Source organism: Bufo bufo, chromosome 7, assembly GCF_905171765.1.
Source record: "Bufo bufo chromosome 7, aBufBuf1.1, whole genome shotgun sequence".
Classification (NCBI taxonomy): Eukaryota; Metazoa; Chordata; class Amphibia; order Anura; family Bufonidae; genus Bufo; species Bufo bufo.
Window position 1 is genome coordinate 18,276,204 of NC_053395.1, and position 24,200 is coordinate 18,300,403.

The 24,200-nt window shown below is 46.3% G+C and overlaps 1 protein-coding gene across 1 annotated transcript in view; it reads right to left on the reverse strand.

Annotated features, from left to right (window-relative positions):
• Positions 1-2,749: 2,749 nt before the first annotated feature.
• LOC121007914 overlaps positions 2,750-24,200 on the reverse strand; it is a 32,769-nt gene continuing 11,318 nt past the window's right edge. The window contains exons 9-10 of the mRNA XM_040440183.1: positions 12,803-12,863; positions 2,750-3,056 (exon numbers count right to left, since the gene is read on the reverse strand). Of these exons, the coding sequence (XP_040296117.1) occupies positions 12,841-12,863 (23 nt within the window). The 3' untranslated portion in view covers positions 2,750-3,056; positions 12,803-12,840. The remainder of the gene's footprint in view (positions 3,057-12,802; positions 12,864-24,200) is intronic.

Sequence of the window (24,200 nt, forward strand, 5' to 3'; positions counted from 1 at the left end):
AGGCCAGGAGTTACAGTGTGTCACCTCACAGCAACAGAGTGTCAGCTCATGGGCCAAGAATAACAATGTATCACCTCACAGCAACAGAGTGTCAGCTCATGGGCCAAGAATTACAGTGTGTCACCTCACAGCAACAGAGTGTCAGCTCATGGGCCAGGAGTTACAGTGTATCCACCTCATAGCAACAGAGTGTCAGCTCATGGGCCAAGAATAACAATGTATCCACCTCACAGCAACAGAGTGTCAGCTCATGGGCCAGAAGTTACAGTGTGTCACCTCACAGCAACAGAGTGTCAGCTCATGGGCCAGGAGTTACAGTGTGTCACCTCACAGCAACAGAGTGTCAGCTCATGGGCCAAGAATAACAATGTATCCACCTCACAGCAACAGAGTGTCAGCTCATGGGCCAGAAGTTACAGTGTATCCACCTCACAGCAACAGAGTGTCAGCTCATGGGCCAGGAGTTACAGTGTGTCACCTCACAGCAACAGAGTGTCAGCTCATGGGCCAAGAATAACAATGTATCCACCTCACAGCAACAGAGTGTCAGCTCATGGGCCAGGAGTTACAGTGTATCCACCTCACAGCAACAGAGTGTCAGCTCATGGGCCAGGAGTTACAGTGTGTCACCTCACAGCAACAGAGTGTCAGCTCATGGGCCAAGAATAACAATGTATCCACCTCACAGCAACAGAGTGTCAGCTCATGGGCCAGGAGTTACAGTGTATCCACCTCACAGCAACAGAGTGTCAGCTCATGGGCCAAGAATAACAATGTATCCACCTCACAGCAACAGAGTGTCAGCTCATGGGCCAGGAGTTACAGTGTGTCACCTCACAGCAACAGAGTGTCAGCTCATGGGCCAGGAGTTACAGTGTGTCACCTCCCAGCAACAGAGTGTCAGCTCATGGGCCAGGAGTTACAGTGTGTCACCTCCCAGCAACAGAGTGTCAGCTCATGGGCCAGGAGTAACAATGTATCCACCTCACAGCAACAGAGTGTCAGCTCATGGGCCAGGAGTTACAGTGTATCCCACTCACAGCAACATAGTGTCAGCTCATGGGCCAAGAATAACAATGTATCCACCTCACAGCAACAGAGTGTCAGCTCATGGGCCAGGAATAACAATGTATCCACCTCACAGCAACAGAGTGTCAGCTCATGGGCCAAGAATAACAATGTATCCACCTCACAGCAACAGAGTGTCAGCTCATGGGCCAGAAGTTACAGTGTGTCACCTCACAGCAACAGAGTGTCAGCTCATGGGCCAGGAGTTACAGTGTATCCTCTCCCTGCAGCACTTGATCCAGGAGTTCCTGCATCACCCCATGTATCATCTTTTGGTGGGGAGCAATGAAGTTCTCTAAGCCCCACAACATTGTGCTAAGATATTTTGACTGCTTGTTGCGACCACTAGGGGGCAATCTGTATGCTAGGCCTTTTATAGTCAATAGAATGCACATAGGGACTGTATACAGATGCCCCCCCCCCCCCCTCCCCCAGTGGTAAGAGCGGGGGATGATATGACTGTACTAGATGTGGTCATGCAGGTGTCTTGTGTACATGGAGGATGGGCCTTCAGAACCATTTCTGAGATACCCCCGCTCAGCACTGTCACCCCCAGTAATTCTGTGTATATGGGCCCCGAGCTGCCGCTGTTCTTCCTATATCCTCACAATTTATGTCATTTACAGATTTTATTTTCCTTTTAGTCCCTTGTGTCCCTTGTGTACAGAACCTTATCAACAAAAAGCCTGCAGCATCTGCCCAGTCCTGAGGAACTGAAGAACCTTAGGAGCCCAGGGACGTATATAGGAAGATGCTCCCACCTCAAGAATACATACCCCGGGAGACACGGACACGTCACCTGTCCAGATTGGACTCATATGAACATGGGACCAACACATCTAACAGGTCATATGTACAAATCTGCTGACAGAGGCCCTTTAAGGCAAAGACCCAAACTGCTGGGCCTGAAAGGACACCAATCATCACTGACGCTTACTGGCCAATGAACCAGTGGATCCATCTGCTCATCGCTAGTTCTGGTTCTTCCATCTCCACAGTTTATGAATGTTCATCTTCTGGCCACCTGGTCATCTGAACCCATCAGTGGGACTGGTCAGGGGTGCACCCCCAATGAGGCCAGGTGACAGGTAGGGGCAACTGAAGGGCCATGGGTTGAAGGGAGAGGGTTCGGTGAAGAAATTGGCTGTATCAGTTTTCACCTCAGGCAGAGGAAAGGCTAGGTGCACCCCTGGGACTGGTTGACCTTCTAATGTGTAGGCGCACCCAGACGTGGTGGGAGATAAGGGTAGGGCAGTTGGATTCCAGCTTGCCCGAACCTTTTGTTACCAGGAAAACAAGCTGATGTCAGAAGGGAGAGGTGAAACTGGCAGCAACTTTCTCCCCAGTCAGAAAAAACGCACACTTGGCCAAGACTAGGGGTCGAAGAAGATGGCTTTCAGCATATTGGTTTTCAGGTGACCACCCCAGGTTTCATCTGCCCAGAATTTCACTTCGAGCAGCAGTTTGGGCTCCACAGCTGCTCCTCTTACTGTAACTAAGAGCAGGAAGTTGCCACCATAGTCGGCCACTGTGGAGGAGAGCGGTCTGCGGCCACCGCCTGCAAAATATTACTAACGTGGAAGCTCCGGAAAAATCCTCTTTAGGATTTTGCGAATCACAGAATTTTTACATAAAATGAAAGATTATTCTATTTATTTGATAAAAATAATTTCTCTTTCTTTTCACAAGATTTCACTTTCAAAGTAATTTTTAAAATGTCAGCGCTTTATTTTCCTTTTCCCTTCTTCCCTCTCGTTTCCTCAGGAATAAGACGTCTACAGAAATGATTATCAGCACACGAGTGTCTGTAGACCCTGCGGAGCGCTCACAGCATCAGACCGTCTGACACACAGGAGACCCTCCAGAGCCGCGGGGGGCGCTCACCGCATGTGTCTGGCAAAATGGGAAGGTCTATGATCAGCTCCAAGAAAATGGGGCTCTTCATGTACAGGAGGAGAAGGATCTTCAAGACTGAATGAAGAAGATGCCTGAAATACACAGAGAGGTCATCAGTCCAGGAAAAACACAGCTTTAGGCTGAATGCACACGGCCGTGGAACACGGATGTGAGCGGTCCGTGGTATCCCGGCCTGGCATCCTGCTGACAGCAGGAGCGCACGGCGTCATTGGTTGCTATGACGCCGGGCGCTTCATGCCGCCGCTGCACTACAGTAATACACTCGTATGATCTATACAAGTGTATTACTGTAGTGCAGCGGTGGCATGAAGTGAACGGCGTCTTAGCAACCAATGACACCGTGCGCTCCTGCTGTCAGCAGGATGCCAGGCCGGGATACCACGGACCGCTCACATACGTGTTCCACGGCCGTGTGCATTCGGCCTTACAGCAATGCAGGTAAGTGAGACACTGAAGAAGGAGATCCCTTAAGAAAACCAATATCAGCAATATTATAGTAGTTATATTCTTGTACATAGGAGGCAGTATTATAGTAGTTATATTCTTGTACATAGGAGCAGTATTATAGTAGTTATATTCTTGTACATAGGAGGCAGTATTATAGTAGTTATATTCTTGTACATAGGGGCAGTAATATAGTAGTTATATTCCTGTACATAGGAGCAGTATTATAGTAGTTATATTCTTGTACATAGGAGGCAGTATTATAGTAGTTATATTCTTGTACATAGGAGCAGTATTATAGTAGTTATATTCTTGTACATAGGAGGCAGTATTATAGTAGTTATATTCTTGTACATAGGAGCAGTATTATAGTAGTTATATTCTTGTACATAGGAGCAGTATTATAGTAGTTATATTCTTGTACATAGGAGGCAGTATTATAGTAGTTATATTCTTGTATATAGGAGCAGTATTATAGTAGTTATAGTCTTGTACATAGGAGCAGTATTATAGTAGTTATATTCTTGTACATAGGAGCAGTATTATAGTAGTTATATTCTTGTACATAGGAGCAGTATTATAGTAGTTATATTCCTGTACATAGGAGCAGTATTATAGTAGTTATATTCTTAACCATATTTCTTTTTATTGAAAGAAAAAGCAGAGGCTAAACGCCCATACATGACTACATCACAGTGACAAGGAATCACAATATGAGTCCCACATTTACATCATGCATAGACATCATATACAATCACAATTATCAAACATAAAATAAAATTCAGTCAAGGGTTGGGAGACAAAGGGGGGGAACACACAAGAGGGGAAGGAGCGGGGAGAACAGGGAGATGGGAGATTCTGCTCTGCTAAGCAAAGTTTCTGTAAGTTTTCCATGGAGACCATAGTTTTAAGAAGCGGGAACGTGAGTTAGTTTCCCAGTGTGCCAGCTCCTCAAAACGGTAGATCTGGTCTACCTTGTCTATCCACATTAGGGTGGTCGGGGGAGAGTCAGTTTTCCATAGAAAAGGAATAAGCAGCTTAGCTGCCGTGAGCAACATGGTCGGGAGGTTATCCTTAGCAGGGGTGAGGGTTGTATTTGGGCACCATAACAAAATAAGTTTAGCATCCAGAACTATCCTAGAATTGCAAATTTGGTTGATCAATGGCTCAATTGATTTCCAAAATGTCTGGATTTTCCGACAAGACCACCAAATATGCGACAGGGAACCAATTTCCAAGCCGCATCTCCAACAAGCTTCTGGAACTTCCGGGTTCAACTTGTGTAAGAACTCAGGCGTCTTATACCATCTACTGAGTAGTTTGAAAGAGTTCTCCTGAATCCTCACACAGCGGTTAAAGCCATGTGAATGTGCCAAAATAAAGGCTCTTTCCGGCTCCGTGAGGCACAAAGAGAGCTCCCTCTCCCAGGAGGTCAGAAAACGGAGCTCCGGGGGGAGTGAGGAGAGTATTTCTTTATACATCTGAGACAGCGGTCTAGTGGCGGGTTTAGTGGCCATGACCTTCTTTTCAAGCCAAGATAAAGAGCTGTTAACAGGTAGGGACCTAACACCCCCTGTAATATCTCTCTTAAAGTCAGCCAGATGGAAAAATGGCGCAGTCTTGACCTCGGGGAGGCCCAGCAACAAATCCAAATTCAAGCTGCCATCCGGTAAGAGGACATCCCGCAGAAATTTGCCAGCGAGCCTAGGCCAAATACCGGAGGGGCTTAAGATGGATGGATGGAGGTAGTTTTGTAGCAGTTGCAGTGGCATACCTGGGTTAGGAAAGTTGAATGTTTGAGATTGGACCATTTTAGACCACTCTACCAGCATACCCTTCCAGACCAGGGAGGATGCATAATGGTTAGCCGAAAAGGCTCGGACACCCCACAGGGTGAGCTGATCTTGGTTAGTGAGCAGCGCAGACTCCAGGCGAGAGCAAGGGGAGTTGGATTGACGAGACATAGCTGCTACGCATCTACAAAGTTGTACTGCAGTATAATAAACCTTAACATCTGGCATCCCAAAGCCTCCAAGCTTCTTATCCCTAGTGAGGACTGAATAGGCAATACGAGGAGATTTGCCATTCCAGAGGAAGCGAGTGAACACCCGGCGTACTTCTGCGAAATATGAGTTTGGTAGCCAAATAGGGAGGGCCTGTAGCAGATATAGGAATTTGGGAAGGATAAAGGTTTTAAGGTAATTTTTCCTACCAACCCACGATACGAAAGGTAGTTTCAAGGTCTGGAGGTGGGTACGAACTGACTGAAGCAGCGGCGTGTAATTGAGTGAGGCCAACTCATGAATATTGGCCGATATACGTGTCCCTAGGAACGTAATGTCCCTGGATGCCCAAACAAATGGAGTGTCGCGCTTAAGCGTATTAATCACAGCTTGGGAGCATGAAATATTAAGTGCCATAGACTTCCCATAATTAATTTTAAAATTAGATACAAACCCAAAGTTCTCAAATATATTCAATAACTTAGGTAAGGCCTCTCTGGGGTTAGATATTATAACCAAAAGGTCGTCCGCAAATGCTGCAGTAACATGGGTGCCGGCGCCCACTTGGAGGCCCTTTATATCTGGGTCCGCCCTAATCTTGCACAGAAGAGTCTCCATCACCAACACAAATAATGCCGGAGACAGGGGGCACCCCTGCCTTGTCCCATTAGTGATGCGAAATGGAGGGGATAACGTACCATTAACTTTGACCACGGCAGAGGGGGCCGAGTATAAGGTGTAAATGGCAGCAATAAACTGATCAGAGAGACCAAACCTCGCCAGGGCCCGAGACATAAACTGCCAGCTGACCCTGTCGAAGGCCTTCTCCGCATCAGTGCTCACCAACACTAAAGGTTTCACAGATTTCTTGGCCCTGTGAATAAGGTGAAGAAGCCGAATCGTGTTTTCCGACCCCTGTCTGCCGTGGACAAAGCCCACTTGCTCTCCATGGACAATGTCAGGAAGTACATCCTGAAGTCTGGTAGCTAAGGTTTCGCCCACCACTTCACATCAGTATTGAGCAAGGAGATCGGCCTATAATTACTGCAGCAAGTCGGGTCCTTATTCTCCTTATGTAAGACTGTAATGTGCGCCATTAAGGAATGAGGGGCAAGGGAGCCTCCAGAGAGGAGGTGATTGCACAAATTCTTAAAACGGGGGATAAGGATATCCTGGAAGGATTTGTAGTAAATAATGGGAAACCCATCCGGGCCCGGGCTTTTACCCGAGGGGATGGACCTGAGCACCTTATGGATTTCAGAGTCAGTAACCGGTCTAGTTAAGTGGGCCGCTTTTGTTTGGGATATGGAAGGAAGGTTCAGAGACTGTAGGAATTTGTCCGTGGCGTCTGAGAGGACACCAGGGGTGTCCCCGTTGGGGGGAGGTAGGTTATACAGAGCCTCATAAAAGGTGCAGAAAGCCTTGGCGATATCAGGGGTGGATTTATGCACCTTCCCGTTCGGGTCTTTAATAGAGGAAACAAAGGAGTCAGAGAATTGCTTCTTAACTATGGCTGACATCAATCTGTTTCCTCTATTTCCATGGGCGTAGGCCTTAAACCTGGAACGCAGTACCAGCTTTGCCGAAGTGACATTTAGCATATTTTTTAGATGTGTCCTAGCATCCGTGAGTTCTGCTAAGGTATGAAGGGCCTGTGATTCCTTGTGCGAGGATTCAAGGCGGGCAATTTTTGTCAATAGAGCATCTAAAGCCTGCGTCCTCTGTTTTTTCACATAAGCCCCTAAGGCAATGAGTTCCCCCCTTAACACTACCTTATGAGATTCCCATAATATGGAAGGGGAGGGAGGGGAGTCGGGTGTATCATTTAGCGTAAAAAACTCAGAGATGGAGGCTTTAATCTTAGAAGCGTGAACGGGGTCCAAAATCAAAGTGTCATTTAGACGCCATAGACGTTCCTTTTTCTGAGGGTCAGACAGGGAAAAGTGGATGATAACAGGAGCGTGGTCAGAAAGTGTAATGGGACCTATACGGGCTCCGGAGACATTACGCAGATGTGACTCAGAGAGGAATAAGTAATCTAACCTGTGAAAGGAAGTCTTGGCATGGGAATAATAGGAAAAATCCCGGCCGTTGGGGTTTAGTGAGCGCCATACATCTAAGACCTTCAGTTTCTTCAGAGAGATTTTCAACCGTCTCAGGAGCCTATAAGAAACAGAAGGTCTGCCTGTGGAAGTATCAATGGCAGGGTCTAGGGCCACGTTGAAATCACCCCCCAGAACAAGCAATCCCTCTGTGAACGAGGAAAGAAGGCTTAAGGTTTGAACGAGCCATGGGACTTGGCCTCTATTAGGGGCATACAAATTGGCAAAAGTCACAGGAGACTCACCTAAAACACCTTTCACAAAGAGGTATCTGCCCTCTGGGTCCACAGCAGTAGCAGAGTGTTTGAAGGGGAGGCTTCTGTGCACAGCCACACTAACCCCCCTGCTGGCGGTGCTATAGGTACTGTGAAACCATTGGGCAAACTTCCTAGGGGGAAGGTTAGGAACCTTACCCGATTTAAAGTGAGTCTCCTGTAAGAAAGCCACTGAAACTTTGTCCCTCAAAAGAAGGGAGAGAGTCTGGGACCTTTTGCATGGCTCGTTCAAACCATGTACATTTAAAGAAGCAACTACAATAGATGCCATTGCATTAATAAATCACACAGATGCCTACACAGAATAACCATGGAAATGCTTAGTAGCACACAGTGGTTCAGAGCAGAGAAAGGGAAGGTAGAAAGGAGGGATAGACAAAACACAACAAAATAATAAAACAGTGAAATAACAAACCGGTAATAAACCAGCACAGAAAACATGAGATCTGTAGAGAAGTAAATGCTTCACTTATCGTCAGCTCAGACAGGGTTGAGCTGGCGAGGGGGCAAGTAAAGCACCTTGCGGTCTCTAACAATGGACCAACAAAAATATGTCCAGCACAGGAATCTTGCCGGTCCCTGCCCTGCATAGGGGTAACGATACCTGCAACAACAGGAGCAATGTCCAGAAAAAACAAAGGAGAGTTTCCTTATCGTCCTGTCATGTAAAACAGATCAGTGGACATAGAACAGCAGGAGAGGAAAACTCTTCCTAGGTCGTCATGCGTTTAGGAAATGGCGATCAGGTGGGGCTCTTATCCATCCAACCCCTTCCCAGACGGTCAGACTTTCCAGCCGACACCTTCTGCCAGTTAGCAACACGAGGGGGAGCTGGTAGGGGGCCATCCTGGTCGGCCGGGAGCCATGAAGGAATGTCCACAGGGGGTACTCCAAGCGCTTCCCAGACAGAGGCCAGATCTTGAGGAGAACGAACGGTAAGTAATTTACCATTTCTGGAAATCGCCAACCCGAAAGGGTACAACCAACGGAAAGGAATCGCTGATTTCTTCAAGACATCTAGAAGAGGCCGCAACAGGCGCCGTTTGGCCAAAGTAGACGGAGCCAGGTCTTGAAACATCTGGATCGGTGCATGTTCGTACTCCAAGGCTTCCGATTCCCGCTGTTTCTGTAGGAGGGCCGCAGTGTCGACAAAGCTCAGTAAGCCACAGATCACATCCCGCGGTGGTTCCTGCGGCTTTGGTCTAGGGCGTAGTGCCCTGTGTATACGCTCGATCACTATTACGGCCGCCCTCTCTGCGCCCAGTAGGCTTGAAAATATTTCGCGCGCAACCGACGGCAAGGCCTCCACCGCATGCGATTCCGGTAGGCCCCGTATGCGGATATTCCGCCTGCGACTGCGGTTCTCCTGGTCTTCTAGTTTCAGGTATGCTTCATTCAATAAGGCCTTGTGGGTCGCTAACACATCTGCGGTTTTACTTTCGTACGCCATGATGTCTTCTTGAGCAGACTCCAGGGAAACGACTCTCTGGCCTAAGTGTTTCAAGTCGTCTTTAATGTCAGATAAGCCTTGCTTGAGAGGTGAGAGAGCTGAATCTAGGACTCTCTTAAGGGTCCGTTCAGAAAGCGGTGGGTCGCGTGGGCGTCTGTCTGAAATATCAGAGCCACTTCCCGCGTCCGAGAGGTCTCCTGCATCGGAGTCGTGGGTAATGGATGCCGCCATGTTAGGGCCTCTCTGCACCGCGAGCCTCGGAGTTTTCCTGAGGAACTTTTCCATTTCTGGCTGCTTAGAGTGTAGTGGGGTCGTCTCTGAACTGCCTCTGGACTTGTCCTTGCCAGTCTTCCCCATATTAGTGCAAATTATAGCTTAATTTAGGGCAAATGAGCCGGAATGCTGGAGGAGCTCAAGCTCGTGCGGCCATTCAGCAGCGTGGCTCGGCTCCGCCCCCTATAGTAGTTATATTCTTGTACATAGGAGCAGTATTATAGTAGTTATATTCTTGTACATAGGAGCAGTATTATAGTAGTTATATTCCTGTACTTAGGAGCAGTATTATAGTAGGTATATTCTTGTACATAGGAGCAGTATTATAGTAGTTATATTCTTGTACATAGGAGCAGTATTATAGTAGTTATATTCTTGTACATAGGAGCAGTATTATAGTAGTTATATTCCTGTACATAGGAGCAGTATTATAGTAGTTATATTCTTGTACATAGGAGGCAGTATTATAGTAGTTATATTCTTGTACATAGAAGGCAGTATTATAGTAGTTATATTCTTGTACATAGGAGCAGTATTATAGTAGTTATATTCTTGTATATAGGAGGCAGTATTATAGTCGTTATATTCTTGTACATCGGAGCAGTATTATAGTAGTTATATTCTTGTACATAGGAGCAGTATTATAGTAGTTATATTCTTGTACATAGGGACAGTATTATAGTAGTTATATTCTTGTACATAGGAGCAGTATTATAGTAGTAATATTCTTGTACATAGGAGCAGTATTATAGTAGTTATATTCTTGTACATAGGAGCAGTATTATAGTAGTTATATTCTTGTACATAGGAGCAGTATTATAGTAGTTATGTTCTTGTACATAGGAGCAGTATTATAGTAGTTATATTCCTGTACATAGGAGCAGTATTATAGTAGTTATATTCTTGTATATAGGAGGCAGTATTATAGTCGTTATATTCTTGTACATAGGAGCAGTATTATAGTAGTTATATTCTTGTACATCAGAGCAGTATTATAGTAGTTATATTCTTGTACATAGGAGCAGTATTATAGTAGTTATATTCTTGTACATAGGGACAGTATTATAGTAGTTATATTCTTGTACATAGGAGCAGTATTATAGTAGATATATTCTTGTACATAGGAGCAGTATTATAGTAGTTATATTCTTGTACATAGGAGCAGTATTATAGTAGTTATATTCTTGTACATAGGAGGCAGTATTATAGTAGTTATATTCTTGTACATAGGAGGCAGTATTATAGTAGTTATATTCCTGTACATAGGAGCAGTATTATAGTAGTTATATTCTTGTACATAGGGTGCAGTATTATAGTAGTTATATTCTTGTACATAGGAGCAGTATTATAGTAGTTATATTCCTGTACATAGGAGGCAGTATTATAGTAGTTATATTCTTGTACATAGGAGCAGTATTATAGTAGTTATATTCTTGTACATAGGAGGCAGTATTATAGTAGTTATATTCTTGTACATAGGAGCAGTATTATAGTAGTTATATTCTTGTACATAGGAGGCAGTATTATAGTAGTTATATTCCTGTACATAGGAGCAGTATTATAGTAGTTATATTCTTGCACATAGGAGCAGTATTATAGTAGTTATATTCTTGTACATAGTAGCAGTATTATAGTAGTTATATTCTTGTACATAGGAGCAGTATTATAGTAGTTATATTCTACATAGGAGCAGTATTATAGTCGTTATATTCTTGTACATAGGAGCAGTATTATAGTAGTTATATTCTTGTACATAGGAGGCAGTATTATAGTAGTTATATTCTTGTACATAGGAGCAGTATTATAGTAGTTATATTCTTGTACATAGGGGCAGTATTATAGTAGTTATATTCTTGTACATAGGAGCAGTATTATAGTAGTTATATTCCTGTACTTAGGAGCAGTATTATAGTAGTTATATTCTTGTACATAGAAGGCAGTATTATAGTAGTTATATTCTTGTACATAGGGGCAGTATTATTCTTGTACATAGGGGCAGTACATAGGAGCAGTATTATAGTAGTTATATTCTTGTATATAGGAGGCAGTATTATAGTCGTTATATTCTTGTACATAGGAGCAGTATTATAGTAGTTATATTCTTGTACATCAGAGCAGTATTATAGTAGTTATATTCTTGTACATAGGAGCAGTATTATAGTAGTTATATTCTTGTACATAGGGACAGTATTATAGTAGTTATATTCTTGTACATAGGAGCAGTATTATAGTAGTTATATTCTTGTACATAGGAGGCAGTATTATAGTAGTTATATTCCTGTACATAGGAGCAGTATTATAGTAGTTATATTCTTGTACATAGGAGGCAGTATTATAGTAGTTATATTCTTGTACATAGAAGGCAGTATTATAGTAGTTATATTCTTGTACATAGGAGCAGTATTATAGTAGTTATATTCTTGTATATAGGAGGCAGTATTATAGTCGTTATATTCTTGTACATAGGAGCAGTATTATAGTAGTTATATTCTTGTACATCAGAGCAGTATTATAGTAGTTATATTCTTGTACATAGGAGCAGTATTATAGTAGTTATATTCTTGTACATAGGGGCAGTATTATAGTAGTTATATTCTTGTACATAGGAGCAGTATTATAGTAGTAATATTCTTGTACATAGGAGCAGTATTATAGTAGTTATATTCTTGTACATAGGAGCAGTATTATAGTAGTTATATTCTTGTACATAGGAGCAGTATTATAGTAGTTATATTCCTGTACTTAGGAGCAGTATTATAGTAGTTATATTCTTGTACATAGAAGGCAGTATTATAGTAGTTATATTCTTGTACATAGGAGCAGTATTATAGTAGTTATACTCTTGTACATAGGGGCAGTATTATAGTAGTTATATTCTTGTACATAGGAGCAGTATTATAGTAGTTATATTCTTGTGCATAGGAGCAGTATTATAGTAGTTATATTCTTGTACATAGAAGGCAGTATTATAGTAGTTATATTCTTGTACATAGGAGCAGTATTATAGTAGTTATATTCTTGTACATAGGAGCAGTATCATAGTAGTTATATTCTTGTACTTATGGGACCATATAACGAAATCTGTGGAGAATATGAAGTTTGTTTTACTCCTAAGGCATGATGGGAGAGACTTTCAAAATATAGCAGGTAGGTAATACAACCTATGTGATAACTTCTCTTGACCCTGAATCCATTTCTGTGTGATTCACATTCTTATCAGCAGTCGCCCTTTAGCACTTCTTCAGATGTACACGAGCTGCTTCCACTCACCGTATGTGACAATCGTTATAATGCACCACTCCTGTTTGTCATGTATTGTGACTGCTGCTCTCTGAAATCAGAAAACAGAGGAGGATTTTACTTTCAAGGAATAAACAGGATTTGATTGAATAAGAAGCTGGTTTTGCACATTCTAAACATTGATTTCAGTGAATTCACTGCAGGTGGATTATCAGGACAGCACATTGAAGCTGGGAAAAAACAGAAAGTGTTCGACAGATGAGAATATCTTTTCTTATAGACAGGTGGATGCCCCTGTCAATAAAACAAACATTCCCTTACGTCCTACCAGCAGCACAGATGGGGTTAACTGCCCCTGTGGACTGGTAGGACCGGCGGAATTTTAATGAGCCCAAAGAACCAATAAACGATCTTCAGCTCCCTGAAAGGGAGGAGATCACCCCCCAGCCCACCGTGTTTTTTTCTGTCCTCTGGACAGGTGGACTGGCGGTGTCGCTCCCCCTCTGGGAGCTGAAGAGTGCTAGGGGCTCTATTTTTTTGTTAGATCTAAAGTTTGCCCTCCATGGCCTCTCATTGCCTTTATTATAGGCTGGTCGGCGTTTCTATCTGGGGTACCGTCGGGGTGAGGGGTGTCCCCTCCCCTCTTCTTTGAACCAGTTGTGGTATCCCGTCCTCCCTCGCCGCATGTGAGCGGCGCTATGGCCGTCGGGTGCCGCTGGGGTACTGTCGGGGAGGGGGGTGTCCCCTCCCCTCTTCTTCCACTCGAGTGCTGCGGTATCCCGTCCTTCTCTCGCCGCATGTGGCAGCGCTATGGGCGCCGCCATCTCCGGAAGTGACGCGCACTAGGTGCGCTACGTCACTTCCGGTTTTTCCATAGCGATGCCGTGAGGGTTTAAACCTCACTACTTTTATTAAAACTTTCTCCCCATGTCACCCTGGGATCCAGGATTAGGTGGGGCAGACATTTAGGGCTTGCTGAGCCTGTTTAGGCTCTGTTATCCCTCTGGGCGGGGCTTCCTCCTCTTAAGCGCCCAGAGCCTGTCAGTCAGTGCTCTGGTTGCATCGCTTTCACAAGCTAGCTCCAGAGTTCCCTGTGCCTTGAGATATTCTTGTAGTATTGCTTGGCTTGGGATTGTGGTTTCCTATTTTCTGCTAGTGCTGGTGGGCCCCCATAAGGTCTTGTTTCACCACCTCCAGGTAAAATTGTAGGTGTTATGACCTGTGTTCTTTCTAATTACAGACTATGGCTTCCCCTAAGGATCCGGATCAGCGTAAAGCTGGGGCCAAGAGGAAGCATCTGGCGTGTTACGAATGTAACACCCCCTTAGACGACAGCTGTCCGTACTCTAGATGTGAGAGTTGTCGCACGGCATCCACGGAACCCACGATGCAAGAAATGTTTCAGTGGACGAAGACATACGTGGATGACTCCATTAAGGGAGTGGTGCGGCTGCTGAATGAGAGGCTACCAGGACCCTCTCAGACTCCCATGGAGGTGGTCGCACCGGTTGAAAGACCTACCCCCTGTTCTCCGGGGTCTTCTTCTTCTGAGGAAGAATCTACTTCTTGCTTTTTCCCTCCAGAAAAGACGCAGAAGTTACTCAAGTCCATCAGGTCGGGGGACCATGATGTTGACATGGGGGAGTCCTCCGATCCCGCCGGACGGACACAGCGTGTCTTTAGAGCGGATGAGACCCTTCTCTCCGTGATGCGCACGGAATGGAGAAAGCCTGAGAAAGGTCCAGTTCTCACTAGAAAATTCAAACTGATGTACCCGATGGCTAAACCCTTGGTGGAATCGTGGGGTTCCGTTCCCAAGGTGGACATGGCTATTGCCAAGTTGTCCCGGCGCACTCTAGTTCCTGCAGACGATGGGTCTAGTCTGCAGGACCCTCTAGACCGGAGGGCAGAGTGCACCCTTAGGAGGAGTTACGTGGCGGCTGCTGCCTCCGCATCAACTTCTATTGCAGCCACGGAGGTAGCCACTTATTTACGCTCTAAGCTTAACCGAATCCAGACGGACGTTGATCAGAGCGTATCAAGGGATGATATCCTGGCATCCTTCAAGTCGGCCAATCTGGCCATGGACTTTCTGGTCGATTCTACCCAGATGCAGCTGAAGCTGGCCGCCAAAACTATGGCCCTAGTTTCGGCTGCCCGCAGACCACTCTGGTTGAAACCTTGGATCGCTGATAACGCGTCCAAGTTCAATCTTTGTGGGCTCCCCTTCGAACCGGATAGGCTATTCGGGTCCGAATTGAACAAGATAATGGAGGGGCTCTCTGATAAAAAGGGGAAGAGCCTCCCCCAGCAGCCCTTTCGGGGATGCCCCAGGCATGAGAAGAAAGGCGGAGGTCGTCCAGGGCAGCAGTCTAGGCGCAGAGATTGGGGGGGACCCAGGACATAGTTTCCCTCGGGTACCGGGTAGATCTTATCTCTCTCCCCCCAGAGAGATTCATCGCCACACGAAACTTCGGGTCTGCCAAACAAGTGGTCCTAGAAGCTTACATTCAGGACTATATTTCCAAGGAAGCCCTAGAGGAGGTGCCGGCAGGGGAGAGGGGCCTAGGGATTTATTCACCAGTGTTCCTGGTTCCCAAAAAGACGGGAGATCTCCGGATGATCATCGACTTGAGATTTCTCAATCGATTTATAAGGAAAACAAGGTTTCGCATGGAAACCATAAGGTCAGTCAGCCATATCCTCAACCCTGGGGACGTTATGGCTACTCTGGACCTCAAGGATGCGTATCTTCACATTCCGATCCATTCCGCGTCCCGGAAACTCCTCAGGATCGCGGTCCAGATTTCAGGGGTTCGCAGGCACTTTCAGTTCGCCGCGCTTCCCTTCGGAATCTCTTCTGCCCCCCTTATCTTCACCAAGGTGGTGGTGTCGGTGGTGGCAGCTTTGAGACTTCAAGGACTGACTATTATTCCTTATCTGGACGATTGGCTTTTCATAGCCTCTTCAGTTCCGATCCTTACCCACCATCTTCAGGTCGCAATCTCTTTTCTCTTCCGCCTAGGCTGGATTATCAACTGGCAGAAGTCGAATGTGAGCCCATCGACTTCAATCCATTACTTAGGATTCGTGGTCGACTCTGTGGAGATGTCCCTCCGGTTGACTCCAGAAAGGAGAGCGCGGATTCAGGACCTAGCAAAGGTCCTTTATGTCCCTCGTCGAGTCTCTATCCAGACTCTCATGAAGATGCTGGGGCTCATGTCAGCGGCTGCGGATGCAGTCCCTTGGGCGCTATGGCACCTCCGTCCTCTTCAGTTGGAGGTCTTACACCTATGGAACGGCAGCCCTGCGGGGCTAGATTCCCTGTGCTCCCTGTCCGGTCAAACCCGGAATTCCCTCAGATGGTGGTTTGAGCTACCACCAGGGAAGTCTATGACCCAACCAGCTTGGGTCATATTGACTACAGACGCGTCCCTTGTAGGCTGGGGCGCTCACCTGGACGGATCCCCAATACAGGGATCTTGGTCTCCTCTGGAGCGGCGTCTTTCTTCCAATCTTCGCGAGATGTGAGCTATCCGGCTAGCCCTCCTTCACTTTGCCCCTCAGGTCCGGGGCAAAGCAGTGAAAGTCCAGTCATGCAATATGACTGCAGTTCTCTATATAAACAAACAGGGAGGCACAAGATCATTGCCCCTTCTGTCAGAGATCGGGGTGATTCTTCGGTGGGCAGAGACGAACCTTTCCCATCTATCTGCCGTTCATATTCGAGGCTCCCTCAATATGATAGCGGACCGCTTAAGTCGAGGATTACCGACCATGGAGTGGTCTCTGCATCCGGAGATCTTCAGGCAGCTAGTTCACAGATGGGGTATGCCAGAAGTGGATCTCATGGCAACCAGGTTCAACGCCAAGGTGCTGAGGTTCTGTTCCCTCTACAGGGAAGACAACCCCCTGGCGATAGATGCTCTGTCAATACCGTGGAGGTTCAGGCTGGCTTACATCTTCCCTCCGTTTTCCATGATACCGAGGGTATTGATGAAAATCCGTCAGGATCAGGCCTCGGTAATAGCCATCATACCGTTTTGGCCCAGAAGATCCTGGTTTACCCAGCTCATTCAGATGAGTCGGGGACAATACTGGAGACTCCCCCCGGAGCAGACCCTGGTGTCGTGGGACACTCACCTCTGCCCAGATCTGCACAGGTTCAACCTGACAGCCTGGAAGTTGATCAGTCCCTTCCCAACATAGAAGGGCTTTCCGAGTCGGTCCTGAGAACTTTGTCGCATTCCCGAGCAGAGTCTACAAAGAAGGCCTACTCCAGGATCATGAGAATCTTCGTGGCATGATGTGATTCCAGACAGGTGGCGTCCGCAGATCCGCCCCTTCCTGCGATACTTCAATTTCTTCAAGATGGATTAGATAGAGGCCTATCTCCAGCTACCTTGAAGGTACAGGTTTATGCCATCTCGGCCTGTCTCAACAGGCCACATTCTCGGGACCCACTCATTAAACGCTTCCTGAAGGGAGCTGAAAGACTAAAGCCAACTATACTGAAACCTATCCCCCAGTGGGATTTTTCAGTAGTGCTCAGGGGGCTAGCATCTCCCCCCTTCGAGCCCTTGGAGGAGGTAAATTTAACATTTTTGACTTTAAAGATGGTCTTTCTTCTGGCTATAGCTTCAGCCAAAAGAATTTCTGAATTGCAGGCTTTCTCTGCAATCCACCCGTACATTATTTTTCTACAGGATAGAGTACTCCTGAAGTTTTTACCCTACTTCAGGCCTAAGGTGCCTACTTTCCAGAACATCAATCAGGTAATCTCTTTACCAGTTTTGTTTACAGCCTCCTCCTCTGATACTCCAGCTAGAGACCCGCTGGATATTTCAAGATGCCTCCAGATCTATGTGGATAGATCTAGAGAGTTCAGGATAGATGAGAATCTTCTTATCCTGTTTGCCGGTAAGTCTAAAGGCCATAAAGCGTCTAAAGCTACCATTAGTCGCTGGATTAAGGAGGCCATTATGGAAGCTTTCGTCTCCCAATCCTTAGATCCTCCTGAGTTTGTGAGAGCCCATTCTACTAGGGCGGTCTCCACCTCGGTTGCGGAGAGAAGACTCCTCCCCTTAAGGTTGATCTGTAAGGCGGCCTCCTGGAGCTCTGAGTCAACCTTCATCTCCCATTATAGGATAGATGCTAGGATGGCAGAGTTTTCGGCTTTTGGGCAGACTGTTCTTAGTTCTGCCAGGCATGAGGACCCTCCCTAGGGGATTCTTCTTGCTATCTCCCCATCTGTGCTGCTGGTAGGACGTAAGGGAATCGTTAATTTCTAACGATAATTTGTTTTCCCTTAGTCCTAACAGCAGCACACAAATATCCCACCCTAAATACATTATGCTTGTTAAAAACACGGTGGGCTGGGGGGTGATCTCCTCCCTTTCAGGGAGCTGAAGATTGTTTATTGGTTCTTTGGGCTCATTAAAATTCCGCCGGTCCTACCAGTCCACAGGGGCAGTTAACCCCATCTGTGCTGCTGTTAGGACTAAGGGAAAACAAATTATCGTTAGAAATTAACGATTTCTGCCATTTGCAGAATAGTCTGCTCCTTAGAGTGGGAGGTAATGACTATTAGTGATGGAGGAGTGTGCTGGGACTCCCTGCTGGGGGAGGGGGAGAGAGAGCTGTTTCATGCATTCCAGTACTAAAAAAACTTTCAACAGATGATGTTATATATATACAGTATATACAGGCTCGGACTGGCCCACCGGGGAGGCAGTCTCCTGCGCCCGGAGATAAGACTGAGGAGTAATTATTTCTCTTGTTTCTCAGGAGAGATAATTATTGTAGCCACTAGGTGGCAGTATCGCACAGTGATGCAGCCTCCTACTGGTGTACATTGTACAGGAGGCCCCGCAGTATCTTCTAAACTTCCCGGGCTGCTTGCTGTGAAGGAGGAGAGAACATGTCTGGCCATCCTCCTGCCCTCCCTGCTGTCAGAAAACTGTGGCTGCTGAAGAGAAGGACTCCTCTGCGGTGCTGGGCTGATTTCTCAGGTGTGTGACAGTAGTGATCTGTAGGAGACTGTAAGGGGGAAATAGGGGATTTTTTTTTATAGCAAACTCAGATCTATGAATGAGTGCTGCTCTCTGCAGAGTTCAGAGTGGCATTGGGGGGACTCTGCCCTAGGTCCCCCAATGCCTCTGCTTTAGGTGCACCCCCATAAATGCCCCAGCTCCACATGCCCCCACTCTAAATGCACCGCTAATATTGCCTCTTCTCCAGTTACTCCTGCTCCAGGATCCCCACTATTACCCTGCCTCAGGAGACCCTAATGCCTCTGTTTCAGCTATGTCCCTCCGTTTGTGCCCTTTGCTCACGTTACTCCTCTTGCGCCTTTGCTTGGGCTTTGTTAAAGGTTCTGACCTGCAAAGGGGGTTGCACTTATGCCCGAAAAATTCTGCACAGTGCGTCACATTCTCCAGTATTGACACGTATGGTTTACATGGCAGCAGTGATGATATTCTGTATTTACAGGCATCACTGCTGCCATGTAAAGAGTATGGTGGTGGAGTGGTGGAGGATTTAAAGGGGTTGTCCAGGTTTTCAAGTTATCCTCTCCACACCATAGGGCATAACTATATGATTAGTGGGGTCCCATTCTGCGACCCCCAATGATCCCAGGAACGGGTCCTGTTCCCTCCTTTTGATGGTGTCGCAGGCCACACATACGCCCTGCTGCTCCATCTATTCTCTTTGGGACCACTGGAAATAGCTAGCGCTGTACTCCGCCATCTCCGGCGACCCCATAGAGAATGGATGGAGAGGCCGGGCATGTGCTCCACCTGCCACTCAATAAAGAAGGGGGATCAGTGGGGTCTCCAGCGTTCAGACCCCCACACATCACTTAGTTATCCCCGATCCTGTGCATACAGGATAACTAGAGAAGTGGACACCGGTCCTTTAACAAGCGAGCATTTCTATTTTAGTTTGACATATACAGTCAGGTCCATAAATATTGGGACATGGACACAATTCTAACATTTTTGGCTCTATACACCACCACAATGGATTTGAAATGAAACAAACAAGATGTGCTTTACCTGCAGACTGTCAGCTTTAATTTGAGGGCATTTACATCCAAATCAGGTGAACGGTGCAGGAATTACAACAGTTTGCATATGTGCCTCCCACTTGTTAAGGAACCAAAAGTAATGGGACACTTGGCTTCTCAGCTGTTCCATGGCCGGGTGTGTGTTATTCCCTCATTATCCCAATTACAATGAGCAGATAAAAGGTCCAGAGGTCATTTCCAGTCTGCTATTTGCATTTGGAATCTGTTGCTGTCAACTCTCAAGATGAGATCCAAAGAGCTGTCACTATCAGTGAAGCCATCATTAGGCTGAAAAAACACAACAAACCCATCAGAGAGATAGCAAAAACATTAGGCCTGGCCAAAACAACTGTTTGGAACATTCTTAAAAAGAAGGAGCGCACCGGTGAGCTCAGCAACACCAAAAGACCCGGAAGACCACGGAAAACAACTGTGGTGGATGAGCGAAGAATTCTTTCCCTGGTGAAGAAAACCCCCTTCACAACAGTTGGCCAGATCAAGAACACTCTCCAGGAGGTAGGTGTATGTGTGTCAAAGTCAACAATCAAGAGAAGACTTCACCACAAGATGTAAACCATTGGTAACCCTTAAAAACAGGAAGGCCAGATTAGAGTTTGCCAAACGACATCTAAGAAAGCCTTCACAGTTCTGGAACAACATCCTATGGACAGATGAGACCAAGATCAACTTGTACCAGAGTGATGGGAAGAGAAGAGTATGGAGAAGGAAAGGAACTGCTCATGATCCTAAGCATACCACCTCATCAGTGAAGCATGGTGGTGGTAGTGTCATGGCGTGGGCATGTATGGCTGCCAATGGAACTGGTTCTCTTGTATTTATTGATGATGTGACTGCTGACAAAAGCAGCAGGATGAATTCTGAAGTGTTTCGGGCAATATTATCTGCTCATCTTCAGCCAAATGCTTCAGAACTCATTGGACGGCGCTTCACAGTGCAGATGGACAATGACCCAAAGCATCCTGCAAAAGCAACCAAAGAGTTTTTTAAGGGAAAGAAGTGGAATGTTATGCAATGGCCAAGTCAATTACCGGACCTGAATCCGATTGAGCATGCATTTCACTTGCTGAAGGGAAAACTGAAGGGAAAATGCCCCAAGAACAAGCAGGAACTGAAGACAGTTGCAGTAGAGGCCTGGCAGAGCATCACCAGGGATGAGACCAAGCGTCTGGTGATGTCTATGCATTCCAGACTTCAGGCTGTAATTGACGGCAAAGGATTTGATTTATGATTATTATTATGTCCCATTACTTTTGGAACAAGTGGGAGGCACATATGCAAACTGTTGTAATTCCTGCACCGTTCACCTGATTTGGATGTAAATACCCTCAAATTAAAGCTGACAGTCTGCAGGTAAAGCACATCTTGTTTGTTTCATTTCAAATCCATTGTGGTGGTGTATAGCAGTGTTTCCCAACCAATGTGCCTCCAGCTGTTGCAAAACTACAACTCCCAGAATGCCTGGACAGCCTTTGGCTGTGCGGGCATGCTGGGAGTTGTAGTTTTGCAACAGCTGGAGGCACACTGGTTGGGAAACACTGGTGTTCAGAGCCAAAAATGTTAGAATTGTGTCCATGTCCCAATATTTATGGACCTGACTGTATTTTGGGCCAGATTTGTAAATTTGTAAAAAAAAAATTTACACCCAAAGAAAACCTTTAAAGGGGTTATACAGTTTGTTTTAACTGTTGATCTATCCTCTGGATAGATCATCAGCATCTGATCGGCGGGGGTCCGACACCTGGGACCCCCGCCGATCAGCTGTTTGAGAAGGCAGCGGCGCTCCAGTAGCGCCGCGGCCTTCTCACTGTTTACTGTTGACCCAGTGACGTCACGACTAGTATCAATGTCCTGGGCGGGGCTAAGCTCTGTTCACTTGAATGGAGCTTAGCCCCGCCCAGGCCAGTTAATACTAGTCGTGACGTCACTGGGCCAGCGGTAAACAGTGAGAAAGCTGCGGCTCTGCTGGAGCGCCGTTACCTTCTCAAACAGCTGATTGGCAGGGGTCCCGGGTGTCGGACCCCCGCCGATCAGATGCTGATGATCTATCCATAGGATAGATCATCAGTTAAAACAAACTGCAGAACCCCTTTAAGGATAGAGAATGTGAGAAGGTCCAACAGCTATGACACGACAGGTGATAAGTGTCTGATTGGTGGGGGTCTGACTGCTGGGACCCCCATGATCAAGGGAACGTTGTCTTAAGACCCTTGTGTACATAGATTGGCGGTAATGTAATGTCTCAGGACCCCTTTTTTCATGATCAGTGGGTGTTCCAGCAGTCAGACCCCAGCAATCTGATACTTCTCACCGATCCTGTAGACAGGAGAGAGGTCATTATGGTCGGAGAACCCTTTTAATTATAATGTAGGTTATGTGCAATCTGAGCAGGTTAAGATTTGGTAAATTTCATGCCAGACATTTATGCTTAAAGGGGTTAAACGGGTTTGTCTCACTTCAGTAAATGGCATTTATCATGCAGTTAATACAAGGCACTTACTAGTGTATTGTGATTGTCTATGTTGCCTCCTTTCCATCACATTATACACAGCTCGTATCCGTGGTTATTACCACCGTGTAATCCAGCAGCGGTGGCCGTGCTTGTACACTATAGGGAAAGGTGTTGGCCTATGCGCACTTCCAGCCTTACAATACATTAGTAAGTGCCTTGTATTAACTTTCTCTACATGGTAACTGCCAATTGCTGAAGTGAGATGACCCCATTAACCCCTTTAAGTGTGCTATACTTAATAGGTTTAGGCATAAATGTCTTGGTGTGTGCATTGCGTGTTTCCTATGTGTGATTGGTGTGTTCTATATATGATCTACAGTGCCTTGCAAAAGTATTTACCCCCCTTGACTTTTTTCGTATTTTGGTGCCTCACAACCTGGAATTAACATGGATTGTTTGATGATTTGCATAATTTAATTTACAGAACATGCCGACAACTATGAAGATGTTTTTTTTATTTTTTATTGTGAAGCAAACAACAACTAGGACAAAATAACAGAAAAGGTCAATGTGCAGAACTATTCACCCCCCCTACAGTCAGTACTTTGTAGAGCCGTCTTTTGCAGTAATCACAGCTCCAAGTCGCTTTGGATAAGTCTCCATGAGCAGTTGCCGCATCTTACCACTGGGATTTTTGCCCATTCCTCCTTACAAAACTGCTCCAGCTCCTTCAGGTTGGATGATTTGCGCTTGTGAACAGCGATCTTTAAAGAGAACCTTTCACTAGAATAAAAAATCTAAACTAACTATACAGACATGTAGAGCGGCGCCCAGGGATCTCCCTGCACTTACTGTTATCCCCGGGCGTCGCTCCGTTCGCCCAGTATAGCCTCCGGCATCTTCATAGTTAGGCTCCACCCAGGGGAACCTGCCGGCGTCTCCTTCTCCCAGGCTGTAGCGCTGGCCAATCGCAGCGCTCAGCTCATAGCCTGAGAGTTTCATTTTTTTTTCTCAGGCTATAAGCTGAGCGCTGCGATTGGCCAGCGCTACAGCATGGGAGAAGGAGACGCTGGCAGGTTCCACTGGGTGGAGCCTAACTATGAAGATACCGGAGGCTATAGCGGGAGAACGGAGCGGCGCCCGGGGATAATAGTAAGTGCAGGGGGATCCCTGGGCGCCGCTCTACATGTCTGTATGGTTAGTTTAGATGTTTTATTCTAGTGAAAGGTCCTCTTTAAGTCTGACCACAGATCTTCTATTGGATGGAGATCTGGGCTGTGACTCGGCCGTTCCAACACATTTACATGTTTCCCCTTAAACCACTCAAGTGTTGCTTTAGCCGTGTGTTTGGGGTCATTGTCCTGCTGGAAGGTGAGCCTCCGTCCTAGCCTCAGATCACGCACAGAGTGGGACAGGTTCTGCTCAAGAATATCCCTGTATTTAGCTCCATCCATCTTTCCCTCAGCTCTGACCAGTTTCCCAGTCCCCCCAGTATGATGCTGCCACCACCATGTCTCACTGTCGGGATGGTGTTCTTTGGATGATGTGATGTGTTGGGTTTGTGCCAGACATAGAGTTTTCTTTGATGGCCGAAAAGTTCAATTTTAGTCTCATCAGACCAGAGCACCATCCTCCATACATTTTCGGAGTCTCCCACTTGCCTTTTCACAAACTCACAACGTGCCTTTATGTTTTTTGCTGATAGTAATGCCTTTCTTCTGGCCACTCTGCCATAAAGCCCAACTCTATGGAGCGTACGGCTTATTGTCGTCCTATGTACAGATCCTCCAGTCTCTGCTGTGGAACTCTGCAGCTCCTCCAGGGTCACCTTAGGTCTCTGTGCTGCCTCTCTGATTAATGCCCTCCTTGCCCGGTCCGTGAGTTTTGGT